Source organism: Streptopelia decaocto (assembly GCF_964273445.1).
Source record: "Streptopelia decaocto genome assembly, chromosome: 2".
Taxonomy (NCBI): Eukaryota; Metazoa; Chordata; class Aves; order Columbiformes; family Columbidae; genus Streptopelia; species Streptopelia decaocto.
In genome coordinates this window covers 77847455-77866419 of record NC_138655.1, presented here as the reverse complement: position 1 = coordinate 77866419, position 18965 = coordinate 77847455, and the positions used below count along the sequence as shown (strand labels likewise).

The window sequence follows — 18965 nt, the reverse complement described above, 5'->3', positions numbered from 1 at the left end:
AGGCTCACAAGGTGTCTCACTCTGCCTGCTTTCTAAATGATAAGCAATTTACCTCTCAGCAATAATGGAGTCAACATTATATACACTTTGTTTTGGAAGATAGCTGGGAGGGTGGAACAGCTGGTATGCCTTTAAAAAATGTAAAGCATACAGCAAGCAGGAGCATAGTTCCTGCACCAGTGTTTTACGTAGATGTCTGTGGAATAGTTTTTAAAAAGGAAGCTAAAACTTCCCCTTTTCTCATCTTTTAAATTCTTTGGATCATTTTGCCTGCCTATGAACAGACAAGGTTCTTGTTGACACAAGATGAGGATTCAAAGACAGGTGTCCAGAAAACTATAGCTTTAAAGGGCTACTTGATTCTGAAATGAGAAAAAAATGTCATATTAGGTCATAAAGTTATTGCACAGATTGTTTTTTCCAAAACAGGTGAAAATAGATCAGCAGTTTAAAGATGCACTAGAAACCAAATACCATATTAAAGTTCTGGTAAAGCTGATCTCTAATAAGCTGCTGAAAAATTAAAGTTCACTTAGTTTTTGGTGTGTGTGTGGTGTTTTTTTTATTTTTTTATTTTTTTTTTTTTTGTTTGGTTGTTTTTTTTTTCCTCCTGGAATATCCAATTAGAGCTGAAATTTACAACCCTTTTCTATGTTGTGGTTTAGCACTGGTAGGCAGCTAAGCATCACACAGATGCTCGCTTCCTCCCTGCGGTGGGATGGGGGAAAAAATCCAAAGGTTAAAAGAGAAAACATGTGGATTGAGATAAGACAATTTAATAGGAAAAGCAAAAGCCACACAAGCAAGCAAAGCAAAATAAGGAATTCATTTACTAATTCCATCAGCAGGCTGGTGTTTATCCATCTCCAGGAAACCAAGGCTGTATCACAGTTGCTTGGGAAGACAAACACAATAGCTTTGAATATCCACCTTCCTTCTTCTTTCCCCAGCTTTTATTTTTAGAATGACGCTGTAGGTATGGGATATCTCTTTGACTAGTTGGGGTCAGCTCTCCCCACCGTGTTAGCTCCCAGGTTCTTTTGTATCCCCAGCCTCCTCGCTGGTTGAGCAGTGTGAGAAGTGGAAAAGGTCTCAATGCTGGATCAGCACTGTTCAGCAATATCTAAAACATCCATGTGTTATCTACACTGTTTTGGTTGCAGATATAAAACGTGGTACCACACCAATATGAAAAAAAATAACTCTATCCCAACCAAAACCAGTACAATCTACAACAATGAATTTCCATGTGAAGTAGTACTTACATTATTATAAAGAGCAACAAATAGTGAACTTCTGCCAAAAGTAATGAAAACATTTCCCAAACAGTTAATTATTAAATTATTTCAGCGATGTACACCCAGGGGATTTTTCTTAATTTAGGTTGTGATAAATATGTGTATGTGAAGAGGTTCAGATCAGTGTATGTTAAGTAATACTTCTATTCTCTGTTTATTTCAGATGATGCTGGCAGAATATAAAAGAATTAAACTAAAAATACAACACCCTATGGAACAACTGATGGCTCCTTGGTTAGCAAATGTAGATGATGCTATACAGCCAGGTCTAATGTTTCTGACCTGGACATCCTTGAATATTGAGAAATATATTAATACAGTTTTTCACAAGCTAGGTAAGTCACTTGCCTCCTTCCATTAACTTCTGCTTGTTTGTTTCTATGCAAATGCAAGCTATATTATTACTATCCTTTATATGATTTGCACTTAATTGACTTACATGTGAAAGAAATTGGAATTTTCATCTGTCCTGTACTTCAGGAAAACTCTGCTTTATAACAACACTTTCTTTTTGTTTCACATATTTGTCAAATTTTTACTGGGGGATTGGACTAGATGAGGGGGATTGGACTAGATGATTTTACGAGGTCCCTTCCAATCCCTAACATTCTGTGATTCTGTAATATGGATGGGATGGCAGTTAGAGTTAAACCAAGCATAAGGTAGTGTGCAAAAGGTCCTGTGTATTCTGTAATCTCAGAATGATATCTACTTTTTAAAAGAGCTCCTAGGTTTCAGACTTTTCCTAATCTTGCCTTTTGTTTCTATAATGTACAAAACAAGTTCACAGGGAATAATCTCAACTGAGTTGACGCTGTCCCTGCTCAATAGCTTTTCATAGTAACCTTTTTATTTTGTACATCAGTCTTTTTAAAACTCATGCACACACATTTTGGGCAACAGCTTTAGTAAATAGATGAGCTTGTATTTTTTGCAAAGATTATCACAAGATTTCACTGAGATGCATATTGTTTCTGAAGATACCAAGTTCCTTTTACTTCAGCTTAATTACTACTTTTTTTTTTTTTTTTTTTTTTTTTAAAATTATGTAAGTAGTTATAGTGGGCATTTTCTTTACTTGAAATGGCAAATTAAAATGCATTTTGGATGCTAACCTGACATTACACTCAATTAAATTTTGGATAATACAAGTGGTTTGAGTCTGGAACGGGCACCTTGCTGCTATTTCAATTTCAGCGTTGAAAGCAAATTGCTATTAAACTCTGAAAATTCTAGTGATTTTTTTTTTTTTTCTGTTAACTATTATTTGGCTTCTAATAAGGACAGACATTTTAGTTGTCAAAAGTTTCTGTTGCTAGTAGGTTCTCCAAGTGGTAACTAGTTCAAGCTATAGGAGAAGTATTCTGGGACCTGAACTGAATTTTAATGTATTTGTTTTTGAAATGCATACACTTTAAGCTCATTTTATATATGCTTATAATATTTTGCCTGGTATCTTTTAGGATCTAGGTAATATATGCTAGATGAGCATATGTTATGCTATGATTTCAATGGCAAACCTTGCCATGAAAGTTTACATATTTGAAGTGAGTTGGTTAAGGTGTAGAATTCATATAAAATTGAATATAATATTTTGTTGAAGTAAAAATTCAAGCAGGTCCCTGCAAAGACAACTGTTTCAAACTTTCAAGCTTGTCTTTAATCTTCTGTTTGCTTCAAAAGCTGGGCTGGAGTTATTGCTTGACCGAGTGAATGACTTGGTTGAATTTCGCATTGATGCTGTCCTTCAAGAAATGGGCAGAGTGCCACTCTGTAAGCTGCCTGAAGATGAACCACTGAGCTGTGAGGAATTTCTCCAAAAGACTCAGGTTATTAGATTAAAGTTTCATAAAGAAGTGTTCAATAACTTTGAATTAAACTGTTTTCCCTTTTTTATATAAGATAAAATCAGTGCAGACTTAATGAAGCATGCGTAGGAAAATAAAGTAAGAAATTCCTACTTGCTTGGCTGGAACCTTAAAAAGGAACAAAAAATACCAAATGCAAAGAGTCCAGAGCTGTTATTTTCTGAGCTTAATAATGTCAAGCCAATTACTGTATGGTATTTCTTTTATGCTTTGATATCACTCTGTCAAAGTTTAATTGCAAGGTGATAATAAACTATGGCAGATGCTCTCTGTTAATTCTGCCCCACATATGAAAATGTCCTCACTAAGGGAAGGTGATAGGAAGGTAGGAAGGAAAAAGGGAGAGAGACTTCAAGTTGGAAAGGTTTTTAAAGGCCTTACTAATGCTACTAATAAATAGAGAAAATATACATAACATACTGTTAGAGTGAAACAAGGACTTAGCAAAACCAGTCGATTCAATGTGAATCATGCTAAGCCATTTATTACAGAAACAAGTCTCCTTATATACGTAACTATATACTAATCACGCGTCCACGCTCCAAGCATGGATTCGCTAAATGAGTATCATGGGCTGTCCGTGCTCTGGAGTCTCACTGATGATACGTCCGATGATTCATGCCACGCCAGGACCCCGCTGATTGAGGAACGCCCCTCTTTCTCACAGCAGACTCTGCTTCTCCAAGTGGCCTTGAGATTCCTTTGAGCCTGACTAATTCAGCAACAGATCTTTATCTATCAAGACCCCTCCACAACATACAAAACCAATCTTGAATATGCTGGGTAGCAACAGGGTTGCCCAGTGTGGAGTTGACGTGACTCCAGCAGCTGCAGGGCAGGCACCCGGAAGTCCTCGGTGGGACTTTACAGCAAAACGGAACTGGATTCAGGGATGCAGTGTCTTCTTAGGCCTTGGATTGCAGGGACAACAGGCAGGGTCCTTTTCAGATGCTGGCCATGGTTGAAGAGAGAGAGAGACCCTCATGATCTCCCTCTTATACAGGGTGTATGACATGTATGGGTTGGAATACTCGGTTGATCAGTTTTAGTCACCTGTTCTGTTCACCCCTCCTTGCAAATATACCCCTATCGTGATGGAACATGTGAAATCTTATCAGAATTCCTGATTGTTATAGTAATAAATCTAAACACGAGCTGCTTCTGCATTCCATCAGTTGCCCTTATCAGTCCAGAGCACAGTGTCCGAAAAACACGCAGGCAAAAATTCAGAAAACTGCACTTACTTAGAAGGCACTTAGAAGAACTTAGCTGAAAGGAAAATTCACTAAAAGAGAACTGGTCTTTTTTTTTTTTTTTTTTTTTTTTTAACAAAATCAGGACACACTCAAATGTTTTTCCTCCGCGATAGTGTCTTTTTCTGTCATTGTTGCTTATTAGTGCCTTTGAATATGGGAATTGCCCATCTGATGCCTGTGTACTGCATAACAAGTGCACTTCGTTGCCTGGGAGAGTAAATACTACAGAAATGATTGTGTACTGAATACCTCTGTTAATCTCAAGCTCTCCTGAGTTGATAATGAACTATCCAAAACATACTCACAAGTACCTGGATAAAAGTGTTCTGGGAAGATCCCTTTCCTTCACACCATCAGAATACTTTTTATGTTGAGGAGGATTAACTGTAAGCATGTCAGTTGTTAGCCAGTTAGAAAGCTGATTGAGCTAGTAATAAAATTGAATGGCAGAATGATTTTTATGAGGCCATAGGGAGATATTCTGCCATTTTAGGATATTATGTCTACCTTGTATTTTCTCCTGGAATAAACTTTGTTTTGGAAAAGATTGTAGAAGATCATGTAGGTAATCTTTGTCCCTGGCCTCTTGTAGCAATAAATGCTACGAATCAAAGCTTGATTTCTCTTAGTGTACTTAGCTTTTTGGCCTTTCCTCTTTTGTCTCTTGTAATAGCTCATCTTGTTGTTAAATACATGGTAAAACTTAAAATAATATTTTATGGAAGGAATGATTATTTGTAAACTACACAGTCCATAGGTGTTTTGGTGTTTTTTTTTTTTTTTTTTTTTTTTTTCTCCTGGGTTTATCCTGCTGCTGCTTTCCTGGTAGGGCTGGTAGTAAAATGTATATTCACTGAAGTAAAAATATGTGAGAGTGGACACAAAAAACTTCTCAGGACTGTGTGATAATTGATACTGCTTAATGTTGATCTTCTGCAAGAAAACTTGAACTGCTACATAGCAATTACCACACCACAACAGCCAATCAATTTGAGTTAGCAGAGTAAGTGGTATACTAACCCTGGTTACATTTATAAGGAAAACAGTAAAAGTATTTGTAATCTAATTGTAGTTTTTAATTAGAACGGACTAGAAATAAGTTCTGTTGCCTAACAGTTGTGTTTAAGGTTCTAAAGAAGTTTCGGCAAAAAAAGTAGTTATACAGTGTGGAAAAAAATACAGAATATTTTGTTTAGTATAATAGTTGCTGTGATATTGAATATCAGATCTGCTTTCTCTCTCAATTAGACTGAATCAAATTTGGAAATGACTGAATCTTGCTAATGGCTGAATTTTTCCGATCATCGATTTTTAAGTAAATGGAAGTAGCCAGGTTTGATTAAGCTTAAAGAAAAAGGGGATAAAAAGAGCAGAAAAAATGAAGAGGCAGTTATAGTTAGAGATGATAATTGGCTAAAGCATACATGGTCAATTTTATCATAAATATTTAAGAAAAAACTGCACAGTACTTTAATACATTTCTGAATGTTATTATGACTCATTCTTTGATTTCTTCTACCCCCAGTTAATAATTTCTTGTTTATTCTAATAATAAATATAGCTTTTCATAGAATTTATCTCCTGTCTAGCTATAAACAGGAAATATGATTGGCTGATACTTCTTAAGGAACAACCAAGAAATGTAAAATGACAGTGATGGAAAGAGAAGTTAAATCTTCTACATCTAAATTGGAAAGTTAAGAACATAAAGCAGCACTTGCTTTGGGAAGCCCTTTAATGGAACTGGACTTTATAAACATCGATTCATGAGCCTAACTGTGGATGAGTCTTGATTTAGGAAACAAGTCACAGCAATTTTGAAAGACATTTATGATGTCTTGTTTGTCACAACAAAGAGAACAACACTAAATAGTTTGGAACAAACCAATTTAAAGATAATGTTGTGTATTGATCTTGTTTTTCCACAAATCTGAGGCCTTGACATTTGTGTTAATAAAGGCTGCTATGACCGTGAAATAGACATGAGAACTGGGAAGATAAGAATGTATGTTTGTTTTTGTTTGATAACAGGAGCTCTGTATAAAAGCTTCTCGGACTCTACGTTTAAAAAGCTCGCTGGTGGAAGATGCTGCTAATGAGCTGATTAACATGTTACTTGACATTGAGGTACATCTCAGAAAAGAAAATGAGAAGTCAGTTGTGCCCACTAGGGAAAAAATTGCAGGTAAGAAAATTGTACTGTAGCTCTGTGCTTATGTTTCCTTTGTATGATGATAGTATGTATTGGGGCAATATTGTAGATTAGCTGACTGAAGTATTAATCAGTATCTAACATTTAAAGACGTCTGTTTGAATTTGCCTAGGTAATGGATCATCTAACAATCATCTATCATCTGCAAATTAGGTCAATGTTATCAGTCTAACTTGCATGTTGAAATGTTAATGTCATAGAAGCAGCTGCTTACAGGCCTTGGTTAATTGCTGCACTTCCTAAAGAATATTAATAATAATGTCTAAATTTTTGTGATAATCATGCCAGTTTGTACTAAGGAGAGAAGGTGGATGGGAGTAAAATGACTTTTACATTGAGGTACGAACTACAAATGAGTAAAATCTGCACTTCTGTAAAATTTATGTGTATTTCAGATGCCAGTGGAGGTGTTGCTTTATTGTGTTTTCAAGTCCCTTAAGTCAATTTAACTAACTAGATTCATGGTATTTTAGCAACTGAAGAAGAAAGAAGATCAAAAACCTTGACTTCCTCCCACAATTCCACTGAGATATGGGCTGGACTGTCTTTTCCAGCAAAGAGGAAGAGAACAGATTTAGAAATATTGGAGGAAGAAGCCAATGAACTGCTTTCCTACTTCAATCATTGTAATGCTGATGCCCTTTTGAAAGTCACTCGAAACACTCTGGAGACCATACGCAAACGCATCCACGCTTCTTCCATGATCAGCTTCTTAGGTGGCCATATTGCAGTACTTTGCTTTCTTAGACTATAAAAAGAAATACATAAATCTAATATCCCAGAACTAAGAGCCACATACGTAAATGAGGGAATAACAAAGGGAGTTTGAATAAGTTGTCTTGTTAAATCATGGTTGATAACAGTATATTTGCAAAGGATTTTTTTCCATGTAACAGTAGGAATGTGTCATTGCAATGCTGTTTCTCTTAGGACTGACTGTACTGTTCTGAAACTGGATATTATGTTTGGAGATGAACTTGATAAGTGATTACCCATTTAACATTGGCCTTTACATAAAACTGTATGAAAAAAACAACAGAGAAATAAGTGTGTTCTCTTTCTCTTATCAATTGCCTATAGATCTGTTTACCCATTATGATGGAATGCTCTTTTGAAGTGTGTTCTTGTTATATGCTTTTAAGAAACAAAAATAAAGGCATTTGTATTATATTTGGTCTCTATAGCATATAAGGCATACAATATTATGAGATTCTAAGGAGTTTTTATGCCCAGTTTAGTATGCTGACTGGGCCTACAATCCAGATGATAAAATATTCTGCTAAACAGAGTTTAGCTGCACAGAACGAGTTGAAGAGGAGCGTCAGGGAGAGAAATAGCTTGGCACTTAGTTTCTGCTTGTGCTGCTATAGATTTTACATCTTGTGAATTACTCAGGAATATTTTTTTTTTTTTTAAGAAATTACACTCAATACTCAACACTAGGGTAGCTGTATAGGTTTATATCTTTACAGTGCCTAGTTTGATATCTTGAAAAAAAGTGAATAACCTTTTTGTTGTTGTTTTGTTTTTCATTTAGAAAACCACAATGCTTCTAAACAGAAAAAAAATGCTTATCCTATAATTAGGACTAGTATCAACCTATCTATCCCTAATATCATGATGACACCTTCTTTGGATGAGGTACAGCAGACACTTAATAAAGCTGTAGATAGTATTGTGAAAGTAACAAAAGGAGTTGGACAATGGAGTAAAGAGAGAATATCCAAGGTTTGTGTCTTTAACAGCCTTACTTAAAACTAATGTTTCAAAACTACTAAAAATAGAAAATGAAATTTTATGTCTTCCTCAGAAGAAAATGTTAGAGGGACAAGTGGCTGTGTCACAGTGTGAAAGCAGAGACAGCGATTCTGATGATGGAATGAAAGAGACTGGAAAGAAAAACATTCATGGTAATGATAAACTCTGACATAGCTCAATTTGAATGTTAGGTAGATGTGATTTATATGGAATGTATTATGGGATCTGAAATACAAAATGCATCAAAAGTAGTAGAATGAAGACTTCATAGATTTTAAACTACCTTGGAGGAGAAATATGATATAATAACAATGCCAGAGCATCTCTTTGTGATTAGAAACCAGTCTTGCCCAAAGATACTTATCTTTGTGTGGATTTGAGTAAGGAGATTTTTTTTGTGCATCTCAGAGCATTGCACTGCTTTGGGTTCTACCTGCAGCATGTAAAAGGCTGACAGGGTGCCAGCTTGGGCAGCATAGTAGAAATTGTGAATGAGTTTGGAAAACAATTATAGTCACCATTGCTATGCAAAAGATATTTCGTGATTTGCCAGTGTGGTTTGTAACTTGGCATGTTCAAATGGCATCTTAAAACTTGTGCTGGAACTCCTTTAAGCAGGGTGAGTTGAACTTAAACAAAACCTGGTATTGAATAGAAATTTCTATATAAATTGTGATATTGGTGTAGAGAGGATTGTGTAAAGGATTGAATAGATTAAATTTCTAAAAGGATTTTTACTTAATCTGTTTTGTGATCAGACATGGAATTAAGTTATTTGAGGTATTAATTCAAGCAAATTTTATGATGGTATCTTTGATTGCTGGGTTTTGCTTCTCTGAAATGGTTTAGAATCAAGTCTAATTAATTGTTCTACTTTGTGCTTCAGGTACTTCAAAAATATATTGAGTTTTTTAAAGTTAGCTCCCTCTTAAAAGTGTAGGAAAGTAATACTTGAACCAGTTAAGAGATGAAATTGTTCTTTTTCTTGTCCAAGTTTAAATGAGAAATGATGGTAAGTTCTGTCTTGTGGGTTTTTGCTAACTGAGGGACCTTCCTTTTATCTTTTTTTTTTTTTTTTTTTTTTCCCCTTTTCCTTTTGAGGACTGGCTATGATCATCTTCTCAGATTTACTGTAATTTTTATTTCAGATTGTCGGTTGTGGTCTAACCCACATAATTTCAGAAAAGTAAAATAATTTACAGATTTGCTCAATACTGACATATCAGTAAATCAGGTGTATCAGTAAATCAGGTGTAGTGTACAGAATGAAACTTGAGGAGGAGTGAGAGAAAAGGAAATATTATATTTGGAAGACTGGAGTGGAACTTGTTCTGAATTTGAGAGAATACCTAGAAGAAACAGGTTTCTAATTATATTGTCTAACTAGACTTCTAGTTGCCTTCTTGATTAATAAGAACACATCACTTTAAAATGCATGCTCATTGAAAAATAGGCCATTAGTTTTTTGTCTATAGGAATTTGCTTGACCTAAGCAATGTGTCTGTCTTAAAACTGCTTTTGTGTTTGAATCTGCTTTTATAGATAGTGTGTCAGATGCAGCATCACTCAGTTTGTCTGATCCAGTGCAAAGCCAGGATTTCTTCAAGAGTGTTTCAGAGAACCAAGAAATTATTAAATTAGTATCTTTACTCAGCACTGCTATTAATTCGACAAAAAGGGTAAGGCAATCAAGATGTTAATTTACTATCACTATCCAAGGGATCTTCATGTATTGCTTTTAATATCCTTGGGTAATATGAGTAGGTATTTAAAGCAGTGGTTAAACATATGAATGAAAAAATGTAGCATGGTGGATGGAAAACATGTGGCTGTAAATTTGCTTCTATGCTTTGAAAGTGTAACATGGATTGAGTGTACTCTGCTCAAAAATTTATGAGATTTTGAATATCACATGGAGTAAAACTTGGGTCTGGTTAAAAACATACTTCCAATTGGTAAAACATTATAAAAAACTCTAACTATAGTTGAGTTGTATGTATTTAACATAGGACTGGTAGTAATTGTGCAAGTGTGTTTTATTCACATAGACATTCTAATGAAGCCAACATGACTTCTGGCCTGTTATGAAGAATTTATCAAGATTTTTGGAAGAAAATTGGCTGTCAGCTTGGCAATTGTAAAGTGCTGCATAGGATTTGCTACTGGAGATTAGGAGATACCTTAAGAGATATGGATCATTTATTTGCCCTTTTCTTATTCTATACACTCTCTAGTAAACTGTAGGTATTGAACTGATATTTCTTTGGGGAATTCTGCATCAAGTTCCTCCAGCCTTACAAAAAAGCCCTGCCAGGTGTAAATTTTGACACAAAGCTTTGTAACTTCGGTGGTACTACTGCCCAATTAGTTTTCAATTGCTGGTCCAATAAGTGGTAGGGAAGGATAAGTATACTGGATCCTAGTCTTAAAGGAGCATTTTACTTCCTAGTGATTCCTAGAATTTTATTGACTGAAGAATCACTTCATTGGAAAATACTATAACTGATTTGACAAATTGAATGTGATTAGCATACAGTTCTTGGCAAAACTTGTGATTGCTAATGGAAATAGCTTTAGCATAAATTTGCCAGCAGCCTTCTGTTCAGTGAGGTGATACAGCCTGCTCCACTATGGAGTCCTTAATGTATTCTAATAAGCAGATGCTAAGAAATTATATGTATGCTATATATATAATGCTGAGAATCTCTCTTTGAACTAATGTGTTTCAGGAAGTTCTTACAGCTTTGGACACTTTTAGTTGTTACCACCATATATGGCAGAGGGACAAGGAGGAAAACATTAATAAATTAATGATGGGAAAGCCATTACTCTCTGAATTTGAATCTGAAATTCTGCATTTTCAAGACTTGGAGCTGAAAATCAATTCTGAGCCTGAATACATCTGTGTGGGAGCTATCGCATTGTACACCGGTAGAGTTCAGCTTTCCACTTCTCTCTTGAGACATGTACTTTCTGACTCCTGTAGGAAGCAGAGATGTTGCTTAGTTTTGGAAGGGTGACCTGGGTTAAAGCTAGAGAGTCAGAGAATGGCTGTTTGCTGATTTGGCTGTAAATGCATACAAACAAAGCGCTAGTGCAAGAACATCTGTGAGACTCAGCTGGAGTTTCTTCCCCCACCTGGATACTTCTGCTCACTTATGGGGTGGATGGTAGATATTTGTCAAACCTTCTGTCATTGACCCCCATAGCTACATATTTTATCAGAGTAAGATGTTTATGTCGATTTTCTGCTTTCCTGGCTGCATATAATGAGACAGCTAAAAAGCCTTCTATTTAACACAGCTAGTTAAGTGAAACATGCATGTTGTTGCTGATTCCTTTTTTACCATGAAAACGAGGCCCAAAAAATATATATATAATACATATATATATATATGTTTGGTTTTTTGTAGCTCAGGTTCCACAACACTTTACTAATTTTTTGTAAGTATTTTACACCAGTATATCAGAAAGAACAGTTGGGAACTGTGATGGACTGTAAAAAATGCATGCAAGTGATTTTGCAGTGCATGTCAAAACTGAGGAAGCAGAATATTTTCTTCATTAGGAAAGAGTGTCAATCAAATGTCTTTGATTATATCATAAGGCAAAGAACTAGAGAAACAAGCTGGCTGTTGAAACTCAGTGGAGGTGAGGTAGTTCTGAAATTCAATAAATCAAAAAGACAATCAAGTGTGAGAGCTAAGCATGGGAAGAGGTGCTGTGTCAAAAGGAAGACATACAAATGAAATCTGCACAGGGAATGAATATTAACAGGGTCGAAATTATATTCAGCTAAAATTTTATATAGTGGTTATTTTGGTATTGTTTTTTGACTGTTTTGTTGAGAACTGGGAGGAAGAAATCTGAATTTAATAGCAGAGTTTTAGAGAAATGGACTGGATTTTTTCAAAATAGGGCAGTAACTCAAGAAAACTTCAGTTTTCTCTCTAAATGTTTGTTACTTGTTTACACTGATGCTACAGATGAAACTTATAAAAATTAAGTGGTTGATGGACCATTTGGTTTCATTAAAGCTCAGATCAAACTTTCTGTGTCTTCAGTTTCCCTAATCAAACTCTTACCCCCACATTATTTTTTTTTAAAGATTAAGTTTTGAAAAGACTTTAAACTTAGACCAATTTGTTAGTGACGTGTAGGACAGAAAAAGGTGTAATAATATGTATGATGAACAAGATGACAAGTGTGGAGTCCAGCCTCATCTTTCTAGTAGGAAGGGTGAGATATTCTGAGAAGATTATGAGGAAAGCAATGGTGAATCACAGGCAATCCTCTAAACCATTCAAAGGTGTCAATGTGATTTTATCTTCTCTGTACGTGGGTGGTTAGGCTGGAAAACCAGAACTGGAAGCAAAGGGAACACACATAGAAAAAAGATTAAAAGTATGTCTTAAAAAAAATATCTATAATATCTAACTGTCTATTCATTTTTCAATGTTTTTAGCTGATCTGAAGCTGGCATTGAGAGCAGAAACCAAAGCCTGGATGAATTTATTGGGGTGTCATTGTAATAAGAAGTACCGAACAGAGATGGAAGCAATTTTCACTTTTATAGAGGAAACTAGCAAGAAGCTAAATCGTCCCATCAAGGATTTGGATGATATAAGAATAGCCATGTCAGCTTTAAAAGAGATTAGAGAACTACAGATCTCCATTGACTCTCAAATTGGGCCCATTGAGGTAGTTAACAGGAATTTTTTATGCATGGATATTGTTTCAACAGAACAATTGTTTTCTGGGTTAAAGCTTACCAGTGAACTTTGAAAAGCTATGGTTTAATATTATGTTAGATGTTGGGTGGCAGACCTGTTGTATTCCTGTAAACTTTTTTTGCATGAAATTCTGATTTGGATAAATGTAAACTTGTTGAGGTGAGAAGTGGTCTAGTGAATAGTGCAGAAATTGAGTGATATAGGTAGAGGGAAGATGAGAATACAAGTATTTAATACAAGAAAGTTTTTGGTACTTTGTGGAATGTGCATGGAAAGCATTGATTTTCCTTTTTTTTCTTTATGTATTTTATTTATTTTTTTTTTTAGCTTAGCCTGTGGAAGAGGACAAAGCTAATGTTAGGAAGATAATATGAGAATGCATGAGAATGATTGCTTTATCAGCTATATCATGGGTTGAAATAAACATAAACAGTTGACTTCCTTAAAGAAGTTCACTTACTAGAATACAGTAATTAAACATCTGACAATGTAGGGGCTTCTGATCAAATGGCAGGGTTAAAAACAGATAAGTAACTGTTTCTCCACATTCCTGACCAGAGTCTGGGTTTCAGAATACTATAGTTCTGTAAAATTCACCATTGGTTAGATGTTCAGTCGAATATTTTTTTCCTAAGACATGTTAATAAGTCCTGACTGCCCATAATTTTATTGTCAGGGTTGTGTCTTTATTGTTTTAAATAAAGGTAACTTAACACAGGATTTTTATCTACCAAATACTGACAATTCTATTATTTCATTTTGGAGATGCAAAAACTGTGTTTACTGTCAGTCAAGTGCCTTGCACCTGTTTTCTCTGAGATGAGTTAAGTTATGGAATGCAGTATGTATTCATAGGGGCAAATAATGGAAATGAGTGTGAAGCCCTTCCATATTTCACAGAACACAGTTTAGAAGGAATGTATCTCTCAGTCTTAGAAGCTGTGAGGATCTCACTAGTTGTATGGAGAAGCAAGAGTAGGAGAAGCATGGTGAGAAGCAAAGCATATCTTTAGCTGGAACCTTCTGTGAAACTGTCATAGGTAATGGAATCTCTTAGGAGATGACATTTTGGAGTTTCTGCTAAGACCTGTCCTGGTTTGCCATGTGATGTGGAGCCAAGGCAAAAGCCGTAGTAGGCCAGGATTCCAAGTGCTCCAGTTCTGCAAGGAGGAGCTCTGAGTCCCTAGGCATAAGGAGTTCTCCTTCAGTTTTATGAAACTGAGGTTGATATATTTTCCAAATAGTGGGGTGACAGTTATATTTCCATTTTGCAATTTGTCTGCGATTTGATGAAACTGGAAAATATAAATTGAAATAATTCCACTTTATACAAAAATTTTCAGGCGAAAATGTTATGCTACAAGATTCTTTGCTACCCTACCTTATAATAATTTACAGTAAGCAAATTTCAGTCCTGTTTTTATGAAACTTGACTAAGGGTTTCAGTATGTGGAGCGTTTATACATTGGTGGTACAAGTGGTGATCAGTATTCTGAGAAAAAAAGGACCATTAAATAGTTCTTCAAGTATATTGCTCATTCTGAATGATGTCCCCTGTGACAAGTTATAACATTTGAAATAGTTGCAACATGTTAGTTGTGGTAACTTTTGATGTGATTTCCTAATTCATTTTGTTGAAAACAAGAAGTAGGGCTTAGAAGTCTTTATGGAGAAGTTAGTTTGCTTCACTTACTTGAAGGCCTCTACTTGGATGCTTTCTCATGGCCCACCTCCTGTAATATTCAGCTTGGGTCACAGCTGAAGGCATGGATCAGAAAAATATTCTTATTAAAATGAAACTAAAACCTGTAGACTTAAGGATTATTTTAGCTGGAAATAGCTTTTTAGAGAGGGCACTAGGGCAAGTAATCTATCCAAAAGCAGAATGCTATGTGAAAGGCAAGGAGTTAAGGAGAACTAGCTAGTTTTCATATTAATATTTCTTCCAGTTTTATATTGGTTTGCCAGATTGTGATAATTACTATGCAAACAGAAGAGGTTTTCTTTTTCTAACAAATCATTCTCTGTTCTTAAAAATCTGAAATGTTAGTATACATACATGTGTAAAATTAACTTCAGTTACCATTTTGTGTATCCAACATTCTGACAGGAATCCTATGCTATGTTAAACAAATATGATCTACTTGTGGCCAAAGAAGAGACAGAGAAAGTGGACACTTTGCACTACACTTGGGAAAAACTGCTAGTCCGTGCAAATGAAGTGCAGAATGATCTCATTGCTTTGCAGCCAAACTTCAGAGGGGAGCTTATTAGTACTGTCAAGACTTTTACTGAAGACTGTGCACAGTTCTATTCAGATTATGATCAGGCAAGTTTTAGCGTTGTATTTTATAAGAGGAATTTTTGAGGAGCAGTTGGAGCATGGAAAGATTGTGGAATTGACTAATTAATGGGATGTGCTTCTACTGTCTGAAGAAGATATTTATTCTTGTTAATGTGGTATTTGAGTTTCAGTGCAGGGCAGGGTTTGGTTATCTTTTGTATGGTGCTAAAATATATAATGTTTGTAACTAGCTCTTAAAGATTAACACTTGAAACATTTAGGGTTTATGATAAACATCTAGTTAGCATGAGCAAATGTGAAGATTTGGATTGATGAGAAATTATGTTAGAATGAAAGAAACATTTTCTGATGTTACGAGTACAAACGACTGAAGCTCATATTCTTTCTCATGTCAAATATGAGTCAAGCTCAAACAGTCTTGTATCATCTTCTAAGTAACTGTGATTTTTACTTGAAAAAGGAGCTACCATTGCCTAGCTTTTACACTATTTTTTATATATATATATATATATATATATATATATTTTTTTTTTTTTAGCATGGGCCAATGGTCGTTGGTTTAGAGCCTCAGGAAGCCAGTGACAGGCTTACTATGTTTCAGGTACTGTTAATTCTAAGACATTGCTTAATATTTATTGCAAGTAAACTAACACCTGAAAACTCTAAGAATGAATCAGAGTAGTTGAAGTAATTGTCATTGATACATAAGGTTACTGTTTTGGCAAAGTCTCTTTTAACTTAATGAAGGCTAAGTTGGCTTTTTTCTATGCCTTTGCAAGGAATGCTGTTTAAAATAATTTTTTTTAGGACCTAAGAGAAAGACTGCATAGATAATGAATAATAATTACTAGATTCAAGTATCCTGATGAGACCCTACTCTCAAGTTTAGTTTATTTGGCTATAGGCTGTTCTTATATTTGTTATTGTGTCTTTTCCTCAAGAATACAACTCTTCAATCTTCTTTCTGTCTCCTTTTTTTTTTTTTTTTTAATAGTATTAAAGGTTCCCATTTTTTCTTGTTGAAATGTTTCTTCTTACCATGATTAATTTCTCTTCTGGTGATGCTGACTTTAATGTTTTTCCATTTTGCATAGTACTACTCTTTTGGCTTCCTATGTTTCCCCAGTTATATTGCAATTGACAATTAAATTTTTTCTTCACTGCTTGAACAGTAGTAATTCTTACTACACCCTTTCAATGAAAGAATCACACAGTATACTTGGAGAGGTAGACTTTACTACATCCACTTTTCTTTGCATCTTTCCACCTCTTTCAAGTGAAAGCTTAGCATTTGTTGTTCTATCGTTGTGCGACATACAGTAAATGGCCTCCCTGTCAACTTCTAAATATGTGCCTCCAAGCTAACTAAAAGTTACTTTTCTCATGAAAATTATTGACAAAACTGTTGAAAGTGCAAGTTGTTAGTATGTCCTGTATATCTTTCTAGTATTTTTTAGATTTTAATCACTAATGCAGCTCTAAACATAATGCTAGATCTTGAATACTGAGTATTTAATTTTATTTAAATTAATATTTTTTCCTTTCTTTCTTAGAATCGATTTGATAATCTTTTTCGGAAATATATTACTTATACTGATGGGGAACATCTTTTTGGTTTACCTGTTACTCGATATCCTCAGTTGCTTGAAATAAAGAAGCAACTGAATCTGTTACAGAAACTCTACAATCTGTATAACAATGTCATTGACACAGTCAGTGGCTACTATGATATTCTTTGGTCAGAATTAGACACTGAAAAAATTAACATTGAACTTCTGGAGTTTCAGAACAGGTGAGAAACTGCTGCTGTGGTAAAGATGCCTAAAATACTTTTGTTACTTCTTAAATATGATTATAATTGGTTAGCACCAATAATAATATCTGAGCATGTATGTGTTCATTGAAACATGAAAAATGTGAATTTTAGTTGAAAAATATATCCATTACCAACTTCTTAAAATAAAGGAGCCAGTTTAAACTCTAAGTGTTGAGGATTATTGTTCCTTAGAGAGCTTCTTGGTTAACTTTTTAAAAATGATATTGGAATATATGTTAAAATTGTTATTTATTTTGTTCATGAAGGGAAATTTCACTTGTTTATTGTAATATTATTATTCATGAGAGTTAGATTTACCCTAGATGTCTAAGGCAAGTTAGTGAATTGATGAATAGATTTCCTACAAAATGGGATATGTTGCATGCATAGAAGCTGAACTTGTCATCAGACCAGGAATCAGATTATTTAAAGAATAAAAGCTGAATGTTTTGAGGAACAGGGTTTTTTCCTAGAGCACAAAATGGTGTGTATTATGAGTCTCACCAAAAGATGAAATCAAGATGTAAAGTGGTTAGTTTGTTTTTAAGATCACTTGGACAATTAGGCAGCTACACTCCTCAAGGGGAGCCTGTAGGTGCCTGCCCAGCTATCAGTCAATGAAACAGACTGCTAACAGATTTTCTCATATGCAGAATCACATACAGAATCTTCAAAATACAGGTAACCTGAATTTGGAATGTATGTGGTCTGCTGTTAAAACCATATGCTGTGGTTAAATGGGTAACAGAAAAAATATTTGAAACTGTTCGAAAAAGCTTCCATTATTTCTACATAGATGCCATAAGCTTCCTCGTGGTGTAAAGCAATGGCAGGCCTTTTTTGACCTCAAGAAGACCATTGATGACTTCAGTGAATGTTGCCCATTGCTGGAGCGTATGTCAAGTAAAGCAATGATGCCTCGACACTGGAAGCAGATTACGGATCTCACTGAACACACCTTTGATGTGGAAAGTGAAACATTCAAACTGAGGAACATAATGGAAGCTCCACTATTAAGATATAAAGAGGAAATAGAGGTATTGTGTAGGAAGAGAAATGGATGCATGAAACAAAACAATCTGTTTGAATAGCATAGGAGTAATAGTAGTAAGAAGGAAAGCAGAATATTTCTAAAGAAAGAATAGGGAAACGGACTGTCGCTTCAGTTATATAATAAAATAGTGACACAAATACTTTGTGGTGTCCACTCCTCTTTTTAAATCATGCTGCTTAGCCCTGGAGCTAATTTGTGAGGGTGCCTTGCTTTGCAACATTAAAGATATGAAAAGTAATCACTGTAGTATTCTTTTATTCCCTCCAAAGCTGGCTGTATCGCTATGTAGTATACAGCTTATTAGCTATGGTATTTGTATGTCTGTAGATCTTTCCACTTGATAAATAGTTGCTCATCAGCTTTACTAGGGTTAAAGGCAATTTGTGTTAAATTTGTATACCAGTGACTTGAACCATTCATAGCTTGTTTTGACATCCTATTTATTTAAAAGGATATCTGCGTAAGTGCTGTGAAGGAGAGAGACATTGAGCAGAAATTAAAACAAGTGATAGCTGAATGGGACAACAAAACATTTGTCTTTGCAAACTTTAAAACCCGTGGGGAACTTCTTTTAAGAGGTGACAGCATATCAGAAACAATTGCTACCATGGAGGACAGCTTGATGATTCTTGGCTCTCTCATGAGTAACAGGTAACAGGAAAAGG

The 18965-nt window shown here is 35.0% G+C and overlaps 1 protein-coding gene across 1 annotated transcript in view; it reads left to right on the top strand.

Moving 5' to 3' along the window:
- The window catches only part of DNAH5 (dynein axonemal heavy chain 5), a gene marked incomplete at both ends in the record, with an annotated part of 124825 nt that overhangs the window by 30393 nt on the left and 75467 nt on the right, over positions 1–18965 (top strand). Inside the window, 14 exons of the mRNA XM_082045560.1 lie at positions 1462–1633; positions 2982–3127; positions 6454–6607; positions 7108–7350; positions 8172–8362; positions 8445–8544; positions 9935–10071; positions 11122–11323; positions 12858–13093; positions 15236–15454; positions 15969–16031; positions 16984–17222; positions 18043–18283; positions 18752–18951. Coding sequence (XP_081901686.1) covers positions 1462–1633; positions 2982–3127; positions 6454–6607; positions 7108–7350; positions 8172–8362; positions 8445–8544; positions 9935–10071; positions 11122–11323; positions 12858–13093; positions 15236–15454; positions 15969–16031; positions 16984–17222; positions 18043–18283; positions 18752–18951 — 2543 coding nt within the window. The remainder of the gene's footprint in view (positions 1–1461; positions 1634–2981; positions 3128–6453; positions 6608–7107; positions 7351–8171; positions 8363–8444; positions 8545–9934; positions 10072–11121; positions 11324–12857; positions 13094–15235; positions 15455–15968; positions 16032–16983; positions 17223–18042; positions 18284–18751; positions 18952–18965) is intronic.